This window comes from Peromyscus eremicus, chromosome 3 (assembly GCF_949786415.1).
Source record: "Peromyscus eremicus chromosome 3, PerEre_H2_v1, whole genome shotgun sequence".
Taxonomy (NCBI): Eukaryota; Metazoa; Chordata; class Mammalia; order Rodentia; family Cricetidae; genus Peromyscus; species Peromyscus eremicus.
Genome location: NC_081418.1, coordinates 149,694,090 through 149,716,626, shown reverse-complemented (window position 1 = coordinate 149,716,626; position 22,537 = coordinate 149,694,090). Strand labels below are relative to the sequence as shown.

The 22,537-nt window shown below is 37.8% G+C and overlaps 1 protein-coding gene across 1 annotated transcript in view; it reads right to left on the bottom strand.

The window, feature by feature from the left end:
• LOC131906565 (solute carrier organic anion transporter family member 1B2-like) overlaps positions 1-11,705 on the bottom strand; it is a 35,221-nt gene extending 23,516 nt beyond the window's left edge. The window contains exons 1-6 of the mRNA XM_059257176.1: positions 11,682-11,705; positions 10,732-10,873; positions 6,292-6,424; positions 2,811-2,923; positions 1,416-1,562; positions 714-812 (exon numbers count right to left, since the gene is read on the bottom strand). Of these exons, the coding sequence (XP_059113159.1) occupies positions 714-812; positions 1,416-1,562; positions 2,811-2,923; positions 6,292-6,424; positions 10,732-10,873; positions 11,682-11,705 (658 nt within the window). The remainder of the gene's footprint in view (positions 1-713; positions 813-1,415; positions 1,563-2,810; positions 2,924-6,291; positions 6,425-10,731; positions 10,874-11,681) is intronic.
• Positions 11,706-22,537: the final 10,832 nt, after the last annotated feature.

The following is a 22,537-nucleotide window of genomic DNA, read 5'->3' as shown; positions in this document are numbered from 1 at the left end:
AAGATCTTGAAGATGCAGGATGACAAAATTGAATCCCTAGGGTGGGTCTACAAATATGAGCTGAAGGTGGATATGATTTTTACTGACTTTTGTGGAGAAAAGATGAGAGATGTGATGAAGATAGATGTGATATATATTGGAAGGAGGGTTTGAAGTTGATAGAATTTCCACACTTTGGCCAGTTTCTCTGAATTATGAAGGGAAGCTTGCTTTGAGGGGAGAAAATGCCATAGGGATCACCTAGTGTGCATTCCTTCATCCTCCAATTGAAGGAGACTATATGCCAAACCCTTTGTCAGGATCAGGGAAAGCATCAAGCCAAGACACATGGTGGAGATGCTCAATCCCCTCCAGCCATCCTCCAACCCCACAGTCTCACAGCAACTTCCTGAAGTTTCAATCTGTAATTCCTGTGTTTCTAAATCCAATCCAGCACAAAGTGAAAGTGCACATAATTTGACTGTGTAACCAGCTTGTTTTGGATCTAGTTGTCTAAAATGTGATTGTTCCAAATGTCCTAGTTTATACTGATTTGCAGTAGCTTTGCATAGGAAAGGGATAAATTTTGTTTTAAATATGAATACATCCTCTCCACTTATAATTTATAAAACATAAAATCAAGAGACTATTGAAAGAGTTAAACCAGTAACTTGGAGGCATGGTGGCCTGTATTTGAAAGACACTCTCTTGGCTGCCTTACTGATTCTACTTACTCAAGTCTACGAATCCAATGTCTACATACATCCGAGCAAACACAGATGACATGATAAAGCCAATGATTGGACCAATCATTGCTATTGTATTCAGAATACCTGCAAACATTTCAAAAGTATTCAATCAGAGTCCAAGTACACAGAGTAATTTTTTTCTCATCCAAAAATATTTGATCATATTCACTGCTTCTTCTACTCACCCCAGACCCATTCCTACTTCCTTACCTACTCAAATTTGTGCCTTCTCCTTTTGTAAATCTCAACAATAGCTTGTGCCACTGTATGTTATTGGGTGTGGCCTTCTCCAGAGCATGGTCATACTACCACACACCACATTCCTAAAGAAAACTTATTCTCCCTCTTCCAGTAGCCACCAACTACTAATAGATCTTTAGCTAGTGATGGAACTTTATTCCCACCTCCTGTCTCCATACTGGGATTTTGTCCACTTTGAACCTGTAAGCATTTGTTTTTTATACAGTATGTTTTAATGTATAATGTTACACAATGCTTTTCTCCAAATACTTTTTAGGAATGTGAATTTACTTAGGGAGCTGAAAAGATAGCTCAATGGTGAAGAGCACTGGCTGCTCTTCTAGAAGAAAAGAAAAGAATTAAAAAAGAAATGACTTAGTAATGCTATCATTTCCAGGTTAGACTCAGAGAAATTAAAAACTGAGCTTCATATGTTCTGTACATTACCTAAGTACATAGAGGAGTGCCCTTCTTTTGCAAAGTCATCAATATAGGAAATTCCCAGGGGCACTATTGGTGTTTCTCCTATCCCACGAAGCATGTTCCCCATCAACACATAAATCCACATGTGTGACTTGGATCCCTTTTCACAACCTGTGTAGACAAAAAAAAACTGTTTTATTTTAAACATTAACTGCAGTACCAACACCAGGAACTCTACAAATTCAGATCTTTAATTATTCCTGGGATGTTCCACTTACTTGCTCTTGCTTTTTGTTTTTAATTTTAAGTGATTCCTGTTCAATCTGCAAAGTTTGAAAATAGAAAAAGACACAAACGAAAAACAAAAAAACATGCAGAAAGCAACATGATCTGAAATCCTTCTACAAAAAGAAAACCATTTTAATGTTTGTTATTTGTCTTCCATATTTTGGGCATACATAAAATATACATATTTCTTATATACAATATAGAATTAAGTATCTAGTTTGGATATATCACTTTTATAGCTAGCACTGTGCTTGGACAACTTTCCTGTTTATTTGCCCGTTGTTGTATCTTGTGTCAGGATTTTAATAATGTTGTGAGGAACAAACATATCAGAATATATCCTACATTCTTGTTATATAATATATAACAAACATATATTTTGCCTGCATGAGTGTATGTACACCACAGGCATCTTGCCTATAATTATAAATAAGTCTTAAGCATCTCACTGATTACTTCCTTAAAGCTGATCAGTAACAATAGAATTACAGAGAATTAGGTAAGTATTCTTTTGTTTAATAGATGTTAAAAAATGACTTCCAGAAACAGTGATTTATTTACACATTCTTAACAATACAAAAAATGAAAAAGATTTAACTTCTCAATTCTTTTATTTTTAATCTTCCCATATCTGATATAACAGGTAGAATGATCTAGAGTGTTACATCTATATTGTCTTATGAGAATACTCTAAAAAAATCTTCAACTGGAGTAGTTATATTTTTCATGAAGCATCTCTTCCTTCTTTACATACTTATGCTTTCTTGCTTGCTTGAGTTGTTTGTTGAGACAGGGTCATATTATAAGTCTCAGGTTTACCTCAATGCTACAATCCTCCTGCTTCAACTACTGTGTTCTGGGAATACAGACATTTACACAGTCAATTCTTGTAGCTTTATTTTAACTGCAAATGGTCTTTCCCAACTTCCATCTGAAACAGTCCTTAGCCACTCCTCAGACACTTCTAAAGGCTCATTAGTATCACATCTTCCACTATGATTATGTCTGTATGTCAAGGTCAAATGTTTATTTTTTAATCAAATTTTTGCTGATAAATTTTATAGGAATTTGTATAGATGTAATGCATATACAAAGTTTCAAATGATATTCACTGTTAATATTAATTCTTACCTTTCCCCACTATCTCAGGTGAGGTTCCAGTGAGTGATGTAGTTTGATTGGCTAAACAGATCAATGTGGAGTTGCTTAGAGAGCTGATGTCATCTTCTGATGAGTACCTGTAACTATAAGGACACCACTAGACTTAACATTTTATTTATTTACCAAGAATTTTCACTTTCCCGAGAAACTATTTTCTGCTTAATTGTATCTGTCTCTTCTCTAGGCTAATGAGAATTCCCTGATAACTTCCTGATAACTTCAATTTTAGGAGAAATAATGGATAACAGTAAAATAGGGGGAAGGCCCAGTAAGTAAGATCCTTCAGTATCACTCAGGCAAGGTGGATGATCATCTTGATGCCAGCCCAGGACAGACAATACTCTGGTTATGATGGGAAAAATCCTGGATTCCCCTTTCTGTTTTGTAAACTGCTGAGTGTAATAATACTTCTGAGTTGTCTTTAAAGATGACAGTATTATGAACTTCCTGATAAGTTATATCTAATAAGCTAGAGAGTGCTGTGGGATGGTCTGTATGTCAAGTGTGTTGCTGATTGGTCAGTAAATAAATCACTGATTGGCCATTGGCTAGGCAGGAAGTACAGGCGGGACAAGGAGAAGAATTCTGGGAAGTGGAAGGCTGAGAGAGAGACACTGCCAGCCGCCACCATGACAAGCCGCATGGGAAGATCCCGGTAAGCCACGAGCCATGTGGCAAGGTATAGATTAATGGAAATGGATTAATTTAAGATATAAGAACAGTTAGCAAGAAGCCTGCCACGGCCATACAGTTTGTAACTAATATAAGTCTCTGTGTTTACTTGATCGGGTCTGAGTGGCTGTGGGACTGGCGGGTGAGAGAGATTTGCCCTGACCGTGGGCCAGGCAGGAAAACTCTAGCTACAAGAGAGTCATGTGTTTAAGTTGGTCTTTAAGGCATGATAATTCATCAACCTTTCCTATAAAAACATCTGATTTTCTTTTATGGATGTACATGTACACATGAGCTAATGTCTGACTCTGGAACTTTAATAAATTCTAACGTGCTTTGACTTGACCTAGGAGTATTTAATAGAAACAAAGGGGATAAAGTCAGAATAGGAACATATGCTGTAATCCAAGAAATACTAATGTATCCTGTACCTCTATACTGGATAACCTAGTGCATACTAAGCACTCTACTCCACTTCAAAACCAGAATCAAAATGCATAGTGTTTGTGCTTAAGGACTTTCATCCCCTCTAACATGTAAGTTCAGTATCCAAGGTCCTGGGTTTTCATAAAGGAAAAAGAGAAATCATTAGCTTTGCTTGAAGGTTGAGAATGGGGTGGATATTTGGAGACTTCACTGTGTACAGAACATGTGAGATGCCAGGAGGCAGTAACTCACGCCTTTAATTCTGGCACTCGAGAGGCAGATCCAAGTGGATTTCTGTGAGTTTCCAGGCCAGCCTGGTCTACAGAGCAAGATCCAGGACAGGCACCAAAACTACACAGAGAAACCCTGTATCAAAAATAAATAAATAAATAAATAAATAAATAAATAAATAAATAAATAAATAAATGGCATGTGAGATGAAACAGTGATGAGAAAGAGTTTAAGAGATAGACCCCAGAGGAAAGTACACAGGCTGTAGAGCCACTGTATATAAAAGTAATACATTCTCACATGTGAAGAACTGCAGTTCTTGGCAACTCTAGGGCACAGTAAAGGACCCAGTCAGTGAGCAGCATGCATTGACATGCAAATTTAGATATGATTAATGCACAGATGAGAGCTTTCAATATTTTTGATTGTAACTTATAATTGCATTTTATATTTCTACAATAGTGTATATGCACATTCCCAAATATATATACCTTGAATGATGCTTTTGAAGGACAGAGTTATTTCCCTACATATGTTGTATATTATTCAAGTCTAACTCACAATACATGATTGTCTCATTAACCTGAAGGGGTTTTGCTGGTCTATTGATAAACTGGGATCTGAAGTTTAAAAGTCTGTTTTAGAAAATTGGGAGTTTTAAGGAAAATTAGGAAAACTAGATTTGTATTTTAAAAGTATGTTCTTGTGCTGAATGTGAATTAAGATAGAACTAAGCAGCCAAAGAGATGGCTCTGCAGTGAAGAGCACTGGCTGCTTCTCCTGAGGATCCCAGTTTGGTTTCCAGCTGCCACATCAGGAAGCTCATCACTACCTATAACTCCAGTTCCAATGCCTTCTTCTGGCTTCCACAAGCTCTGCATGTATATGGTGCACATACACAGAAGCAAAACACTCATATCCATGAAATGAAAACAATAAATAAGTCTTTTAGTCATTAGAAGAACTGAGACTGAAGGCAAGAGCTTCAGACTATTGACTTCAGCTAGGATAAGGACATTGATGTCCACATTGATGTATGGATGTAAAATGAGTAAGATCTTGGGGACTGCTGGTTATTTGTGTTGCAGTAAATCTGGAGCTTAGGAAGAAGCCCTTGACTTTGATCTGAATTCCTTTGCAGTTGTAAGAACAATGACTGAATGAATGGATATGAAAATAAGCAGGTGTTAGCAAAAATACAGAGTTTAGATTGTGATACATGGACAGAAAAGCCTTGAATGCCCAGTGGAGATACAGACACGGTAAATGGATAAGGAGACACTGAATGTTAGAAATAGTTACCCAATGGGAATAACGATTGGATTTAAAGTGCATATTTCATATGAGTTATTACAAGGATTTAGGCTGAAGTTGGAGCAACAGAGATGTGGACACTTGGTACTAGTCATGAATAAAGTGTGGGCATGATGAAGAGGCCACACTGAGACAAATAAGTTTAAGGAGCATTAAATGATGACAATTAGAAAGAGGAAGATTCCTTGAATGGCCAAATGTAAAAAGAATGTCAATATGGTAACAAGTGTGAAAGTCAAGTGTGGCAAAGATAAAATAATATTTGTGTGTGTGTGTGTGTGTGTGTGTGTGTGTGTGTGTGTGTGCATTAGACATGGGTCCTGGTATCTCAGAACCCACTATTTTCTCTTTAGTTCCATTTAGGATTGAGCATTCAGTCTCCTCTCAGCACAAGATCAAGTCAGTTATAATTCCTTCATGGATAGGGTAGGTGACCTCCAGGCCCCACCGAGCAACAGTTAATAGCTTCTGGAGAAGAGAGAATTACTCTACTTTGAGGTTGCGGCCATTACTAGTTTGACCATGCTGCAGTGGGCCCATGCCCATGTACTAACTGGATTTAGAGGGTTACAAAAGAAAGTTTGAAATGAGAATGAGGACAAACATGAGGATGAGGATGGAGACATGAAGTTAGGAGGGTATTATGGGGGTATGGAAGGGGTTGGAGGGGGAAAGTGGGTATATGTGATTATATTTCATTGTGCACGTATATAAAGTTCTCTAAGAAATTTCCCAAAAAGGAAAGAGAAGTGAAACCCCATCACTAAGTTATGTATCAGTGGAAAGGCACAGGGCATCCCATACTTACTATCCCATGAAGAAATGAGGCATTGCAGTCATAATACTCCCAAGGCCCATGATGAAACATCCAATTCCAATCAACTTTGGTCTGTGAAGTTTGGATCCAAAGTAACTCACAAATACAATAACTAACAAATTGCCTGTAATGAAACCAAGTTATGTCAATTTGATTTATCGCAGAAAATGCTTATGGTCAGTGTGTCTGGTAGAATGGAAGGCCCCAAACAGTATAAACAGAGAAAACACTTAGCCCTTTTCTCAGTTGACTGATGAGAGGAAACTCACCTTAATTAAATGGACCATAGAAAAGTATAGTAGGATTAAGAGTATGCAGAGGCAATCTTATTTTATTTTATTTACTTATTGTAAGTTTATTTATTTTATTTTGTTTAAAATCGTGTGTGTGTGTGTGTGTGTGTGTGTGTGTGTGTCTGTGTGCGTGCACACGCGCACGAGGCCAGAAGAAAGCGGCAGATCCATTGGAGGTAGAGTTACAGATGGTTGTGAGCCACCAGATTTGGGTGCTGGAAATCAAACTTAGGTCCTCAGAAAGAGCAGTAAGTGCTCTTAACCATTGGATTGTTTTGCAAGTCCTTTGTTTTTGTTTTGAATATCAACTTTTTATTTTTGGAATGAACCTCAATGGTCATGAACACTTAAGACACTTTAAACTAGACATCATCATATTTCTTATCTGTACAAAAATTCATAGGAGACATTGAGTTCTGGGTTGCAAAAGAAAATTTATTTATTTTTGTATCAATCTATGGAATATGTTTTGCAGACAATAAAACATACCTGAATTGGTTGACAATATTGCTAAAGCAGATTTTTTTCTTTTTTAGAAATTTAAAGTCGAATAGATTGTACTAAGATGAAAACAAATAGAGAAAAGTCTTACCAATGGGAGAGAAAAGCATTGCTTAATGCAGTTTTCATACATTCCTGGCATTCTTTAAAGCCCTAATATGTACCTGCCACAATATTTCCAGCCAAAAATATCATAAAAGAACAAACCACAAACAAGTTTATAAACAAATGATAAAAGCACATTAGGAATGAAAGCAGGTAAGTGGGCAGAGCTCGGGGGCAGGGGAATGTCAATTAATTAAGAGCTTTCGTAAAATTTCCAAGAGGAAAGACTATTTGAAATGTCTTGTTGACTGTAAATTATCTAGCTTGACAATGGGAAATGAAGAACTCCAAATGCAGGAGTCAATTCTAATCTACCTGGAGTTAGACATAAACAATAAACAGATAGTTACTAAGATTTAGTGAATATTTGGTAGAAAATTAAAAAAAAGATACAGCACGAAATTTCAAAAAGAAACAGAAAAAATACACAAAGTAAATAAGAATTAACTGGAAAGAGGAGAGACTTTGGGAAAGTACAGTATCCTTATAGAAGATAAAATGTAGGAAACCAAGAAGAAAAATAAAGTGTTGTAAAATTAAAAAATAGAAAAATGCATATATTTTAATTACATAAAATGGAAGACAACAGTAGACAGGACAGGAAACAACCAGGAGAGGAGACCTACAGAGCCACCCAAGGGTGTTGATACCAGGAGCTTGCAGAGTGAGGTCACCCACCTACTTCTGGGCTTTCAGTGCTCAGAGCTCAGAGCAACAAGCCTTTAAACTAAGCATTTAGAGCTACAAGTATGTATGTTGTTTTGAGGTTGAAGCAATGGGTCTTAGTTCTCAGGGCTCAGAGTATCAAACCTCAGGCTTTTAAAGCCTGGAACTATAAGCCTCTGGAAACAGATTTCCAACTAATGGGGTCTCATTCATTTCCTACTGGTCACAGATATAATAAAGAAAAAAAAATAAAGATAAAATGTGGAATCACCGATTCAAGAATCCTGTAGGTGAAGAAACATGCTATAAGGCAAACTGAAAATCAATATCTAATTCTAATTGTGAAACTGTAGCTGCTTCCATGGAAACAGTAATGTGAGGGCTGGAGATATGGCTGTCTGCTTGAGAGCACATGCTCTCTTGTAGAGGACCTGTGTTTGGTTTCCAGTAACCATGTTAAATGGCTCGTGACTGCCTGTAACTCTAGCTCCAGGGTATCAAATCTCCTCTTCCAGCCTCTGAGAACATGTTTGCAAATGTATATGCACACACATATACAAGGTTTTTTTGTTTTTGTTTTTTTAAGAGTCAGGGAAATCAAATATTGAAAAAGCATGAGGTATAAGACATCCTTTGCGGAGATTGCTCAGGATGAAACTCAGTTCAGAACGGGCCTGTATTCTGCTGTCCATAGTCATTTGACAGTTATATTCCAGTAGTTAGTTATATTACATCACAATGACAGATTTCCCTTCTATTTAGTGCTGAATCCACTCTACTCTTTCTCCTGGGATCTGGCTACTAATAAATGAGTGTGTTGAAGTGAATATGCATGCCAATTCTCTAATCCAGAGATCATCTTAGCCACTCTAAGAATGGCCTGTCCCACTAAGTTTTCATTGTTGTGATTAAGAAAAATATTTTCTAGGAGGAAGCTCTATACCAGAATAAGCTTACCAAGAAAACAGGTATGTGTGAGATCTTAGTCAACAATACTATCCTGCTGGTTCCACACCCTTTATTCTCCCACCTACATAGTCCTGCCTGAAGAAAGCTGGGCTGCATTTAGAAGGAAAGAAGGAAGGAAGGAAGGAAGGAAAGAAGGAAGGAAGGAAGGAAGGAAGGAAGGAAGGAAGGAAGGAAGGAAGAAGGAAGGAAAGAAAGAAGGAAGGAAGGAAGGAAGGAAGGAAGGAAGGAAGGAAGGAGAAACCAACCTATAAAGGGCAATGCTTTGCCTGAATTAAAAAGATTGTAATGAATTCTCAGCCAGCAATAAAATATATAATCTTTCTAAAACATAAAATAATACATATACAATATTATTTGAAGTTTAAATGGCTGTGCATCTGTTCAAATGAGTTGCATTTCATAGTAGTACCCTGTGTTCCAGATGCACTAACCTAAGCAATATCATACTCCACGACAAGATGTTTTTAATGTAAAAAATCTAATAAAAAATTAAAATATCAAAAAAAGATATTCTTTGCATCACAAAACTTCAAGATTCATGAGGAAAAACTGATAGGTCTTCTTTTATGTAACTACTTTGAAAATATTGTGTTAAATATGTCCTATGTCAAGTTTTAAAAAATGACCGCCAATTTGTAGGAAATATTTGAAATTCATAAAATATACATGGCTATGAAGCTCTCCAAAAAATTAAAGAGTTAATAAATAGCTGTTAAAAACAATGGCATCAGGAAATATGAAGGCAAATGGGTGGAACTAGAAAAAAAATCATCCTGAGTGAGGTAACCCAGACCCCGAAAGACAAACATGTTATGTACTCACTCATAAGTAGATATTAACTGTAAAGTAAAGGATAATCAGGCTATAATCCACAGACCAGGAAAAGCTAGGTAGCAAGGAGAGCCGAAAGAGGGATGCATGGATTTCCCTGAGAAAGGGAAATAGAAGAGATCTCCTGGGTGTATTGGGGGGGATGGGAGCATGAGGGATTGGGCTGGGGGCAAGAGAGAGCGGGAGAGTAATGAAAGAGATGTCTTGATGGGGGGTGCATTTTGAGGTCAGGTAGAAATGTGGCACAAGGGAAACTCTCATAAATCTACAAGGGTGACCTAGCTAAGACTCCTAGCAATAGTGGATAGGTAGCTTATGTTAGCCATCTCCTGTAATTAGATTGGTGACTACCTAATTGTCATCAAAGAGCCTTCATACAATAACTGATGGAAGCAGGTGTAGAGGGGCTGTGGGGGGAGGGAATTGGAGGAGATAAGGGAGGGGGAACTGTGGTTGGGATGTAAAGTAAATGAATAATTTGAATTAATAAAAGAAAAGGAGCAGAGGCACTGTACTTCTGCTGCTTCATAAGAGAAGAGAAGAATCCCTTTGGGTAATTGCATGGAGCTTGGGTGTCATGGAAGAAGATGTTAAAATCAAAGTGAAGACAACAGAGTACATCTCCAAAGCTGTAAAGCCACCCCCAACAAGAGTTAAAGAGCAAAACTCCAACACGTATTATTCCCAAGCTGTTCTTTGCTCCTTAAATCAAAGGTACTATAGCTCTTTCAACTTTTCTTCCCTCTAGAGAGAGGCAAGGTGGGGTCTCATTGGAGTCACCGTGAAAGCAATGGGTCTGTGTAAAATCAATCTTCCAAAGTCTTCTTTTCACAGTGGCTGACAATCAGTTTGTACCATACTTGGAGATATCACTGACTTTAACTCCTACATGTCAGTGGCACTGCTTCACAAGATATGACAACAAAAATGACTCCAGAGATACTGGAGAAAGTATCTTTTGCAGAAAAAACAAAGTTATACCTGTTTGAGAAGCATGGGCCCAAAACATGTCTGAACTGTATTTTTCCTCTATAAGTCTGGTTAGTAAAATAGCAATGAACATTACCAATTTCAAATCCTCCATCAATCAAACCAGAAGTGGAAGATGATATGTCAAATCTCCTTTCTATTTGCGTGATGGAACTTTTCATAATGATTCCAGCTAGTGCCTTGCATATATAGCTGAATGAGAGGGCTGCCAAAAATATCTAAGGAAAAGCAAAAGGGGAGGGGGTTAATCAAAGGAGTATACACTGTCTATAGGACTCAAATGCTTTTCTACTTTACTTAAAGACACAGTTTTTGTTTTCAGTTGAAGACTGCATATTAGTCTTTCCCTGGTAGCAGATGGTATTCTCTTTGATCTTTTAATGTCATCATTGTACAGATAAGGCATATCTTCCTAACTTGATTATCATTAAAGCAGCAAAGTCAATACTGTTAGATAATAAACTGATTTCTAATCTCTGTTGGCCAATTATGATAGTTACAAAATCACTTTAGCCTAATCTTTGTGTCAGCAGATGCCAAATCTAGGGATAGGCAAGATCTTTTCAAGGGCAGTGTTTTGGGGAACCCAGATAAAAAATTGAAATCTTGGAAGTTAATGGAGGTTGCAGAGACAACATGAGTGATTAACATTTCATCTAAAGTACTGTCTTAACTACTTTTCTATTGCTGTGACAAGATAACATGATCAAGGCATGTTATAAACTTATAAAGGAAAGTTGTGGTGATATTTTATTTGTGCAACCCAATAAAGTTTATCTGAGGATCAGAAGAAAAAGCCAGCCACTATGTGAAACATAGAAGTCAGGCAATGGTAGCACATGCCTTTAATCCTATCATTTCGGAGGTAGATACCTGTCTGGATCTATGTGAGTTCAAGGCCACACTGGGAACAGAGCCAGGTGTGGTGGCATATGCCTTAAATTCCAACACTAGTTAACCATAAAGGTTTGGAGGTCTGTACAGACAGACAGGAAGTGCCAGAGCTTGTTGTAAGAGGAAGTTCACCTGCACATCCAGAAAGAGACTCATCACCTGAACCTGGATCTGGTGGGACCCTGAGTTCAGCCTCCCAACCTCCAGTGATGTAGCTGAACAGAGAGAGCAGAGGAGATAGCAGAACAGAAAGGCATATAGACATGGGCATATAGGAAGTAGGTCTCTTTTGGAAGCTGAGGGTCAGTAAGGCGAGGTTGGCTTCTGACTTTTCCTATTCCTCTGATCTCTCAGGTTATAACCCCGATATCTGGCTCTGTTTTTTTATAAGACTGTTTAGCAATTTGTCTACAGAAATAATTTAATCAAAGGCTTGTTTACAGTTTTAGAGGGTTAGTCCATGACAGTCATGGTGGGGAGCATGACTGCAGGCAGGCAAATATGTTGCTGGGGCAGTAGTGGAGAGCTCATATATTGAGACAAAAAACAGGAGGCCAAGAGAGAACCATCTTGGACTGTTATGGACTTTTTGAAACTTCAAACCCTCTCTCAGTGACACACTTTCTGTATCAAGGCCACATCTCCTCATCCTTCCCAAATAGTTCCACCAACTTGTGACCAAGCATTCTAATAGGAGCCTATGGGAGCCATTCCCACTCAAACTACCATAGGTTAAAATGTTGTCAATATATAAAGTGCCTTTTATTCTAAAAAAAAAAAAAAAACAAAAACAAAAACTTTTTTAATCATCTTTTTTTCTTCCAGCCCACAACCACATATATAAGCAAATCCTTTGCTCTAATAATAAAATGTGACCACATTATGGAATGTGAGTTTGTGTCTCTCCAAATTGCAATGTTCAGTCCTTAGTAATACATACTGCTAGGACTATTAGGATGTTGTTGGTTCTTGAGAGTTGAACCTTCACACTGGGATGAGTGACCTTATGATAAGAGAGAGCAGAGTGCTTTCTCCTCTTGCTCTGTCATGCAATGATGTTGTAAGAGGAAGTCCACCTGCACATCCAGAAAGAGACTCATCACCTGAACCTGGCTCTGGTGGGACCCTGAGTTCAGCCTCCCAACCTCCAGTGATGGGAAAAATGAATTGCTGTTGTTTAAGTTGCTCTGTTTAATAAGAACATTCAGTTTAAAAGGAGGTAGAGTGATGCATTCAAAGTGTTGGGGAGAAAAGTTAATAAAACCTGTAGCTAGAGTTTTCCTGCCTGGCCCACAGTCAGGGCAAATCTCTCTCACCCGCCAGTCCCACAGCTTCTCAGACCCGACCAAGTAAACATAGAGACTTATATTGGTTACAAACTGTATGGCCGTGGCAGGCTTCTTGCTAACTGTTCTTATATCTTAAATTAATCCATTTCCATTAATCTACACCTTGCCACATGGCTTGTGGCTTACCGGTACTTTACATCCTCCTTGTCCTGATGGCGGCTGGCAGTGTCTCTCTCACTCAGCCTTTCATTTCCCAGAATTCTTCTCTTTGTCCCGCCTATACTTCCTGCCTAGCCAATGGCCAATCAGTGATTTATTTACTGACCAATCAGCAACACACTTGACATACAGACCATCCCACAGCAAAAACCTGTCAACAAAAAGCTGTAGTTACAAAACTATCCTTTAGAAGTCAGAAAGTAATCAGTATTTTCCTCGGATGAGTAAAACGTGTGAGAGCTTATTACAAAACTTGCACAGTGAAAGAGGATGAACAGAAAGTGGAGTCTGATGAACGGAAACAAGAAGATGGCAGCCGGGCGGTGGTGGCGCACGCCTTTAATCCCAGCACTCGGGAGGCAGAGCCAGTCGGATCTCTGTGAGTTCGAGGCCAGCCTGGGCTACCAAGTGAGTTCCAGGAAAGGCGCAAAGCTACACAGAGAAACCCTGTCTCAAAAAACCAAAAAAAAAAAAAAAAGAAGAAGATGGCAAACATACCAAAACACTGTGGAGATGTACAGCCCCCTGGTAACGACACATAGAGCAACCTTGTGTTATTAAATACAATGGGTCTATCACCAATCCATCTGGCATAGACCTTTCTTTTTGAATCCTTAATTATAAATTAATAATCTCTCAATGCAAAATTGGATAATTTGTATCACCAATAACATAGAGTTTTTCAAACAGTTGAGCTTATTATCAGGTTAAAATGTATCTTTAAATGTAATTGCAGTGCTAACCCCTAAGAACATATGTAATTTACACAAAGGTAAACAAGCAAGAAAAAAAGCATGCCACTCTGAGAAGCACTAGAACTAGAGAAAGATAGAAAAAGAGGAAAAGTGAAGAAAAACACCATCAAAAGATAATTACCAAAGTAACAACAGGAAGCAATTCCTCTCAGTAGTTACTTTAATGTGAAGAAATTCAGCATGCCAAGGAAGCATCTGATTGGTTTAAAAGACAAAATTAAAATGTAACTGGGGCTGCAGAGATGGCTCAGTGGTTAAGAACATGGCTGCTCTTCCAGAGGACTGGGGTTTTGTTCCAGTACCCACACTAGTTCCAGATGCCATCTTCTGGCCTCCAGAGGCACTGGACATACATATGGTACACAGATGTGCATTAAGGCACAACGAGTCACACACATAAAGTAATGCCACGATAATTTAAAAAATAAAAATAAAAATGCATGTAAAGGGACTCACTGTATGACTATGTTCTACTAAGTCATGATGTAGTAACCTCCTTTTAATGTTGATATAGAATTATTTTTATAAATATCCAATAATAATCACTGAGCAGGCTGCAATGTTTTCTAAAGCCTTTTTAAATCATCTCAAACTTCCTATTAAGTTTCATGTTCAATAGACATAGAAATAGAGCTAGAAATATATAGAATGATAGATAGATAATAGGTAGACACAGATAGACAATAAAGAGATAGATAATGAGATATATGATAGACACATATAGACAATAGGTATAGATAGATAGATAGATAGATAGATAGATAGATAGATAGATAGATAGATAGATAGATGGTAGATAGGCATCATATAGGAAAGATATCTAAGGACAACAGACACCAGGTAGGAAAGAAGGAGTAGGAAAAGGTGTTTTATGCAGATAAAAACCCAAAGAATGCAGAGGAGATCATATATTCAACAAAATTTGTCTCAAAAGGCAAAACATTAAAGCAGCAAGACCAGTAAGCCACAGAGTCACAATAGTTGTGATACATATGCATTTGATATTAAAACTCCTGAGCACACAAAGTGAAGAATGAGCGAACAAAGAGGAAAATAGCAACACAGTAGCATCAGTTCATTTGCATGCTTCACTTTCTGTCTTGGACTGATAAACATAGGGAAAGTGAACGAAGAAAAGGAGCAGCTGTTTAACACTATAGAGACCAATCAGAGCCAGAAGAGGACTAGAGAGTGCTCCATTGAGTGACAGCAGGATAAATAATCTCCAAAATAAACCAACTCATGTCACATAACAGGACTTTACAACCACACACACACACACACACACACACACACACACACACACACACACACGACAAATTTGAGTGCTGTTCCTGAGGTATTGCCTACCTTTTTGTATGTGTGAAACAGGATCTTACACAGGCCTGGAGCTCACCAAGTATTCTAGGAAGGCTGGTAAGAAAGCACCAAGGAAGCCTGCCTCAACCTGCCAGCTCTGGGGTTAGGAGAGCACATCACAACACTGTTATCTTTACATGAGTTCTGGAGTTCAAACATGGGTCTTATGCTTGCAAGAAAAATGCTTTACTGACTGAATCATTTCCCAGCCAAAAGCAATTTTAAATGATTAAAAAATATGAATTATTTTCACTATCATGATGGATTTTTAAAAAACAGCAGAATAAAGACAAAAACATCCACATATATATGACTTAAACAAAACATTCTGGAACAATGAATGGGTTATGAAAAAATTTCAAAGTATTTTAGAAAATACCTGGAAACAAATGGAAGTAAAAACACAGTATTTTAGAATAAGTGGGATGCAGTGAAAATAAGGAAAAAGGAAAAGTGGATTGTGTTTGGGGACTGTTACCCCAAAGAAGAAAGATCTCAAACAACCTAATGTTTCCCCAGAATGGTCTAGGAAAAGAAGAATCAACCAAACCTAGAATTATAAAAATGAAGGAAAGAGTAAAAAAGAGAGACAATTTAAATGTCTAAAATTAGAAATGAAAGAAGAAATATATAATGTAGGACTTAGACATAAAAAAAATTGTAAAAGGTACTTTGAAAGACTATATACCAACAAATTGAAATAAGTTCCTAGAGGCGCACAATCTACAAAAACTGACCCAATAATCAATAGCAAGTTTGAGCACACATGAACATAACAACAACACCTCCCGAGAAAAGCCAGGACTAGATGACTTCACTGAGAACTCTAGCAAACACTTAGAACAGAATTAAACAACCATTTCCAAACTCTCTCAAAGAAATGAAGCCAAAAGATCACTCCCACATTCAGTGTCATCACAATCACCCTGATAAGGACACAAGAGAAGATTATGGTCCAGCAATCCTGCTGAATACTGAAGCAGCAATGCTTATCAGCGTGCTCGCAGGGAGAACACAACAGCACGCGGCAAACAGGGCAGCACAGGCAACTTTGCTTTCATGTGTTGCTCCCACTCCATTCCATTCACTTTGAAATACTGTGTTTTTACTTTCATTTGTTTCCAAATAGTTTCAAAATTACTTTGAAATTCTTCTTAATCTATTGGTCATTTAAGAACACAGTCTATGGGGGCTGGAGTGATGGCCCAGTGGTTAACAGCATGTACTGCTCTTCAAGGAGACCTGAGTTCACATGCCAGCAGCCATGTACAGCTCCCTCTGTCTCCAGCTCCAGGGAAGCTGGTGCTCTCTTCTGGACTCTGTAGGAACCTACACTCCAATACACACATACATAGACACATAGGTATATACACAATTTTAAAAAGAGTAAAAACAAATCCTTTTTTTAAAAAGAACAAATGATTATAAAAAAAGTTCTTGCTTTTATTCCTCTTATGACTTCTTATTTAATTCCATCATGGTAGGGGTAAATGATTAGAACCTTTTTAATCTTTTAAAATTGTTTGCTGGAAAGTTTCTAAAACCACAAATGAAAGGATGATTCATTCTATGAAAAATCAGTCAGTCTCAATCCCCACACTAATAGATAAAGAACAAAAACCTTGAGATCATCTCAATAAATGCAGGAAAATATTACTTTATAAAGTACTACACCTTTTCACAGTAAAAATAGAGTATGGTGGTTTGAATGAGAATGGCCACTTTAAGACTCAAATATTTGAATAATTGGTCCCCATCTGGTGGAACTATTGTGGAAGGATTAGGAAGTGTGGCTTTGTTGGAGGAGGTGTGTCACTGGGGCTTGGGCTTGAAGTTTTAGAAGCCCTGGCCATTTCAAGTTAACTCTCTCTGTTTTGTGATGTGTCTCAAAACTCTTAGCTACTACTGCAGCCATGGTTGACAGCCTCTGTCATGCTTCTTGTCGTGATGGTCATAGACTCTTACCATCTGGAACTGTAAGCTCCAAATATGTTCTTTTTCCTAAAAGTTTCTTTGGTCATGATGTTATATCATAGTTATAGGAAAGTAACTAACACACAGAGACTAACTAGAAAAAGGAAGGAGCTAATGCAATATAGAAACCATATATGTAAACCCATAACTAACATTGTTCTCAACACGGGATTGATGACATTATCTAGAAGATGAGAAGCAAGGTGAAAATCTGTGCTCTCACCACAAATATCCACCATAGTGCCAGAGACTGAAGGTAGGAAGAGGAAGGAGGAAGGAAGGAGGGAGAGGTACAAAATCCTCTCAAATATATATATTAACCCAAAACAATCTTGAGTAGAATACCTCACATTTTCTGACCTCAATAGATTCCATAAAACAGCATTATTTATAATAGCCAAGAGGAGAAAGCAATCCATATCTCACTGTCAGATGAATAAATAAAATGGGTATATATGTATATACATACATACATGTTAGACTTTTGTTTATGTTTTAAAAAAGAAGGAAACTGCTGTGGGATGGTTTTTCTGTATGCTGTGAATATGTGTTGCTACCATTGGTCAATAAAGAAGCTGCCTTGGCCTATTAAAAAGGCAGGTTAAAGCCAGGTGAGAAATCTAAGCAAAGAGACAGGAGAAGAAGGATGGAGTTTGGCAGACGCCAGCCTGCTGCCCAAGGAGCAAGATGCAAGCAGACTGGTACCACCATGGCCACATGGCAATACATAGATTATTAGAAATGGATTAATTTAAGATGAAAGAGCTAGCTAGCAAGAAGCCTGAGACATAGACCAAACAGTTTATAATTAATATAAGGCACTGAATGGTTATTTGGAAATTGGCAGGTGGGAGAGAAACCTCCATTTACAAGGAAATCTTACCACACACTATCATGTGGATGAACATTAAAGTCATTGTGCTAAGCTAAATGAGCCAGTCAGTATAGCTGAAAGTTTTCTTGTGTCCCAGCCGGCTGGCAGTCAGGACAAATCTCTCCCACTCGTATCCCCCAAGTAAACACACAGAGGCTTATATTAATTATAACTGTTCAGCTATTAGCTCAGGTTTAATACTGACTAGCTCTTACACTTAAATTAACCCATAATTCTTCTCTGTGTTTAGCCATGTGGCTTGGTACTTTTCTCAGTTCTGTCTTGATATCTTGCTTCCTCTGTGTCTGGCTGGTGACTCCTGATTCAGCCTTTCTCTTCCCAGAATTCTCCTTGTCTGCTTATCCCACCTATACTTCCTGCCTGGCTACTGGCCAATCAACATTTTATTTATCAACCAATCAGAGCAACACATTCACAGCATACAAAGAGACATCACCCATCAAGTCAGCAAAGGACAGATACTCTGTCCCTTCTTGGAAAGAGTCTCCAGTAGGAGGGGCACATAGGGAAGAAGATGAATTATAGATGGAGGGGATAAGAGAGGGAAATGGAGAGTTAAAATGCCCCAGGCTCCGTAAATATACTTACGAAGCTGTCAAAGAATAAAATTACAAAACCTTGCTGGAGAGATGGTTCAGTGGTTAAGTGCACTTTTTCTTGCAGAAGTCCAGTTGTCCTTCCCAGGCCGTGGTTCAGTCACATGATATTGATAAACAAACAGGGAACACTTGCATCATTTTTTCTCAGATGTAAGTTTGCTTAATTCTCATATCTTTTGAGGTCGGTTGCACAGTCTCTCTTTGTTTGTTTGGTTTTTTTTTTTCCTTTCTTTCTTTCCTGAGATAGGATCTCACTACATTACCCACTGGCCTCAAATTCCTGGGTTCCAGTAATTCTCCAATATCAGCCCTTTAAAGGAGGACCATATACATGTACCATCGTGCCCAGCTCTTTTTTCCAACTTTAAAATAATAGTGTGTGCCTTAGTTTTCAATACTTTTCATTTTTTAAAATAAAGAATGACCTACTATATTAATCAGTGGAAACAAACTGTTCTCTTAATAAAAAATACTTTGACTCAGTTTCTTAATTCATGTGTGACTGCACAATTATTGGTCCTCCCACTGATAGATACATTGGTCTGTGAATCTCTTTAAGTATAACCCTCAATTTCCTTTTCTTCTTTCTCTTTACCATTTTCTTTTTTTCTCCCAGATTATTTTCCCTGAGTTAATTTGATAATTGTTCCTCCAAATTAGTCTCAATATTTCATTATCTTTATTAGGCATATATCATACAGATTTGTGTTCATGCATTTATTAATCCTCTCTCATATAGTTTAAGAGAATATCACAGCTTGAATCCCCATAGTAAATAACAGACTTTTCAAAATAATTAACATGTGATGGGGAAGTTACTTAGAACAGCACTAGCTGTTATTCCTAATGACTGGGATTTAGTTCTCAGCACCTACATGGTTGCTTACAATCATCTGGAATTCTACTTCCAGGGGGATCTGATGCTCTCTTCTGGCCTTTCTGGGCACCTGCATGCACATGGGGCACAGACATATACTTAGGCACACACATGCATTTAACATAAATAAACAAATATTTATTTAAATGTGTATTATGCTCATCTGTCCAAAAAACACAGGACTTAAGTTCAGGAAAAGGATGATATATAATGTCATTCTCATAACTTAACAAAAATGTATTTTAATGATTCTTAATGACTTGTATGTTTCTCCCACATCTCTTCAAGAAGTAATAATTGTATAAATTTTAAAGGTTTGACCTTTCCCCATCCTCATCTTTTAATTTTTTCCTATAGCTGAAGTCTCTGTTGTAAGTTCATTGGCATAAAAACATAACTGTTGTGTTAATTTAGTCAAACACATTTCTATGCAAGATACTACAAAAGACATCTGCACTAATAAATGATTAGTGTGTTAACAGGATAATTTGTTGATTATCAAAGAAACATAGAACATTCTCATCTAAACCCTAACTATGAAAGCTTCTGATTCATGAAAATATCAGAAATACTTCCAGGAATCCAGGGATATCTTAGTAATGTAGACAGAATTATAACCAAGGACAAGTCTTGGTCCAACTTTGGGGAGCTTCCAGAAGTTCAGAGCAAGGCTTTGTATTGTTCATGATTTCAATCTTAAAAGAAACATTCAACACTCTGAATTTCACAGTTAAAACCCTAAATTAGTTTTATAAGAAGAAATAGGTAACAAACATAAACCTACCGGGTACAGGGTTCCCCAATGCCCCCAGAATATTATGAGGGTATAAGATATATTTATATAGACACAAAATGATAGTATATATACTGTTTTGCTCACTACATTATTTTGAAATGGTCACTATAACCCTGTTCTTAATGTGGAACTTAAGTTTAGAGAAAGAATGATAGAAGTCAAGTGTCAAAGAAGAGAACTGAAATCTCCAATAAAAAGATTGAAAGACTAGCATGGGAGGTATATTTTTGTGTGTGAGGTTTCAAATAGAAATCAAAGTTTTCAACACCACCCAGTAGATTTTAGGGTTTTTTTTAATTATTTTACTCTCTGTGTATCAGTGCTTTCTTTGCCTGCACATATGCCAGTATGCCAAGTGCATGCAGAGCCCATGAGGACCGTAAGATGGTATCAGATCCCTTGGAACTAGAGTTACAGATGGTTAAAACAAACCTGTGTATGCTGAAAACTGAACCTGGATTCTCTGGAAGAGCAGTTGGTACTTTTACCCACTAAGCCACCTTTCCAACCCATTAGACCTTAAACTAGAGCTGGTAGGACCAAGAAGAGGTAAAATCTGTATTTACTCGCGATCCTGGCAAGGGTTTATTCATTTATTTTGGCCAGAGATCTGAGCTTGAAGTTCAATGACAGCTCCACATTCAACTTGTACAGTTTTGATCACCTCAGCTGCTTTGTCTGGATGGCAACTTATTTGCTCAACAAAAATTAACTGCAATGACAGTAAGGCACTTGCTTTGCTCAACTTCAGTGTCGAGAATGGTGCAAAGGGTCATGGACAGTAAAATCAAACCCTGAAAATTCCCAAGAAAACTAAAACCACCTAAGGACAAAGAGCTGGAGGCAAACAATCTAATGCAGTCTAAGTCCCATAAGTCTATGTTATGAGAGGCCCTCACAGGTGAAGCTTTTATAGATGTGATCATTAATATCTGAGTTAAATCTTTAGGGGTTCAAAGACATTTACCCATTACCCAAAGAAGAAACACAGCATTTAGAGAAAAACAGGCAGCAGGTGAAAGCTTCTGGGCCACCGGAGAGCATGGGGCACTTGGAAAGCAAAGAAAGAGACAGAGACAGAGACAGAGACAGAGAGAGACATAGACAGAGAAGACAAAGACAGAGACAAAGAGACAGAGAGAGAATCTGGGAAGATACAAACAGGCTCAACATCAGGAGGCCAGTACACATTTTAAATGTAACATAAAAATGTGATATGGCTCAGCAGGTAAAGATACTTCCTTCCAAACCTGATGGTGTGAGTTCAGATCCCAGGATCCACATGGTAGAAGAAGACAACCAACTTCTTCATGTTTTCCTCTCACTTTCACATGTATACTACAACATGCATTCCTGAACACACACACACACACACACACACACACACACACACACACACACACCTCACATACATGCACATACAATAAATAAAATAATTTTTTTTCAAAAAAATGTCCTAGGAGATGAAATGTGTGGGTCAATTCTGACAGCCATAATGAAGATGAGCAAAGAAATCTTTACAAAGCTGAGCTCATAGATAAACAGAGTAAATAATCGGAAACAGGCTGTAAGAAACAAGACACCTGAGTTTCCAGAGGGAATAAAGGCCATGCAAGGACAGGGCATAGGCAGATTTTACTCTGTAGTTTCTGCTCTGCAGGGCTGTCTGTGGAGTGTTAGTACAAAAAATTAGGGAAAGAGAGGCGTCTTGCAGGCAGATCTGACCCCACAGAGAGATTTGGTAGGGGTGATTTTGTGAATAGCCAAGTAAAGATCTTTAATTCTTGGAGCATTTCCCACAATATTTGTAACTTTTACTTTCTGGATGTTTTATGTGATGAGTTTCACCTACATTTGATGTCTTCTCAGTCTCAATTCTTATCCTTTGGTGACATGCTAACCAATGTCTGTGTCATTGGCTCTCGCCACTTTCATATTGTATTTTGATGCTGTTATTAAGCAGTAAGTATTTGTTGTGTTTATGTTGGTGCATACATGCCATGGTGCATGCAGAAGTCAGAGGAGAACTTTCTGGAACCCATTCTCTCCTTCTACTATATATATATATATATATATATATATATATATATATATATATATATATATATATACCTAGCTCCTCTGGTTAAATCAGGTCTTCAGGCATGGCAGCAACATCTTCATTCAACAGTGTCTTTCCTGCTGAGCTCTCTCCCAGCCTTCCTACAGTTAAGAGCTTTACTTAC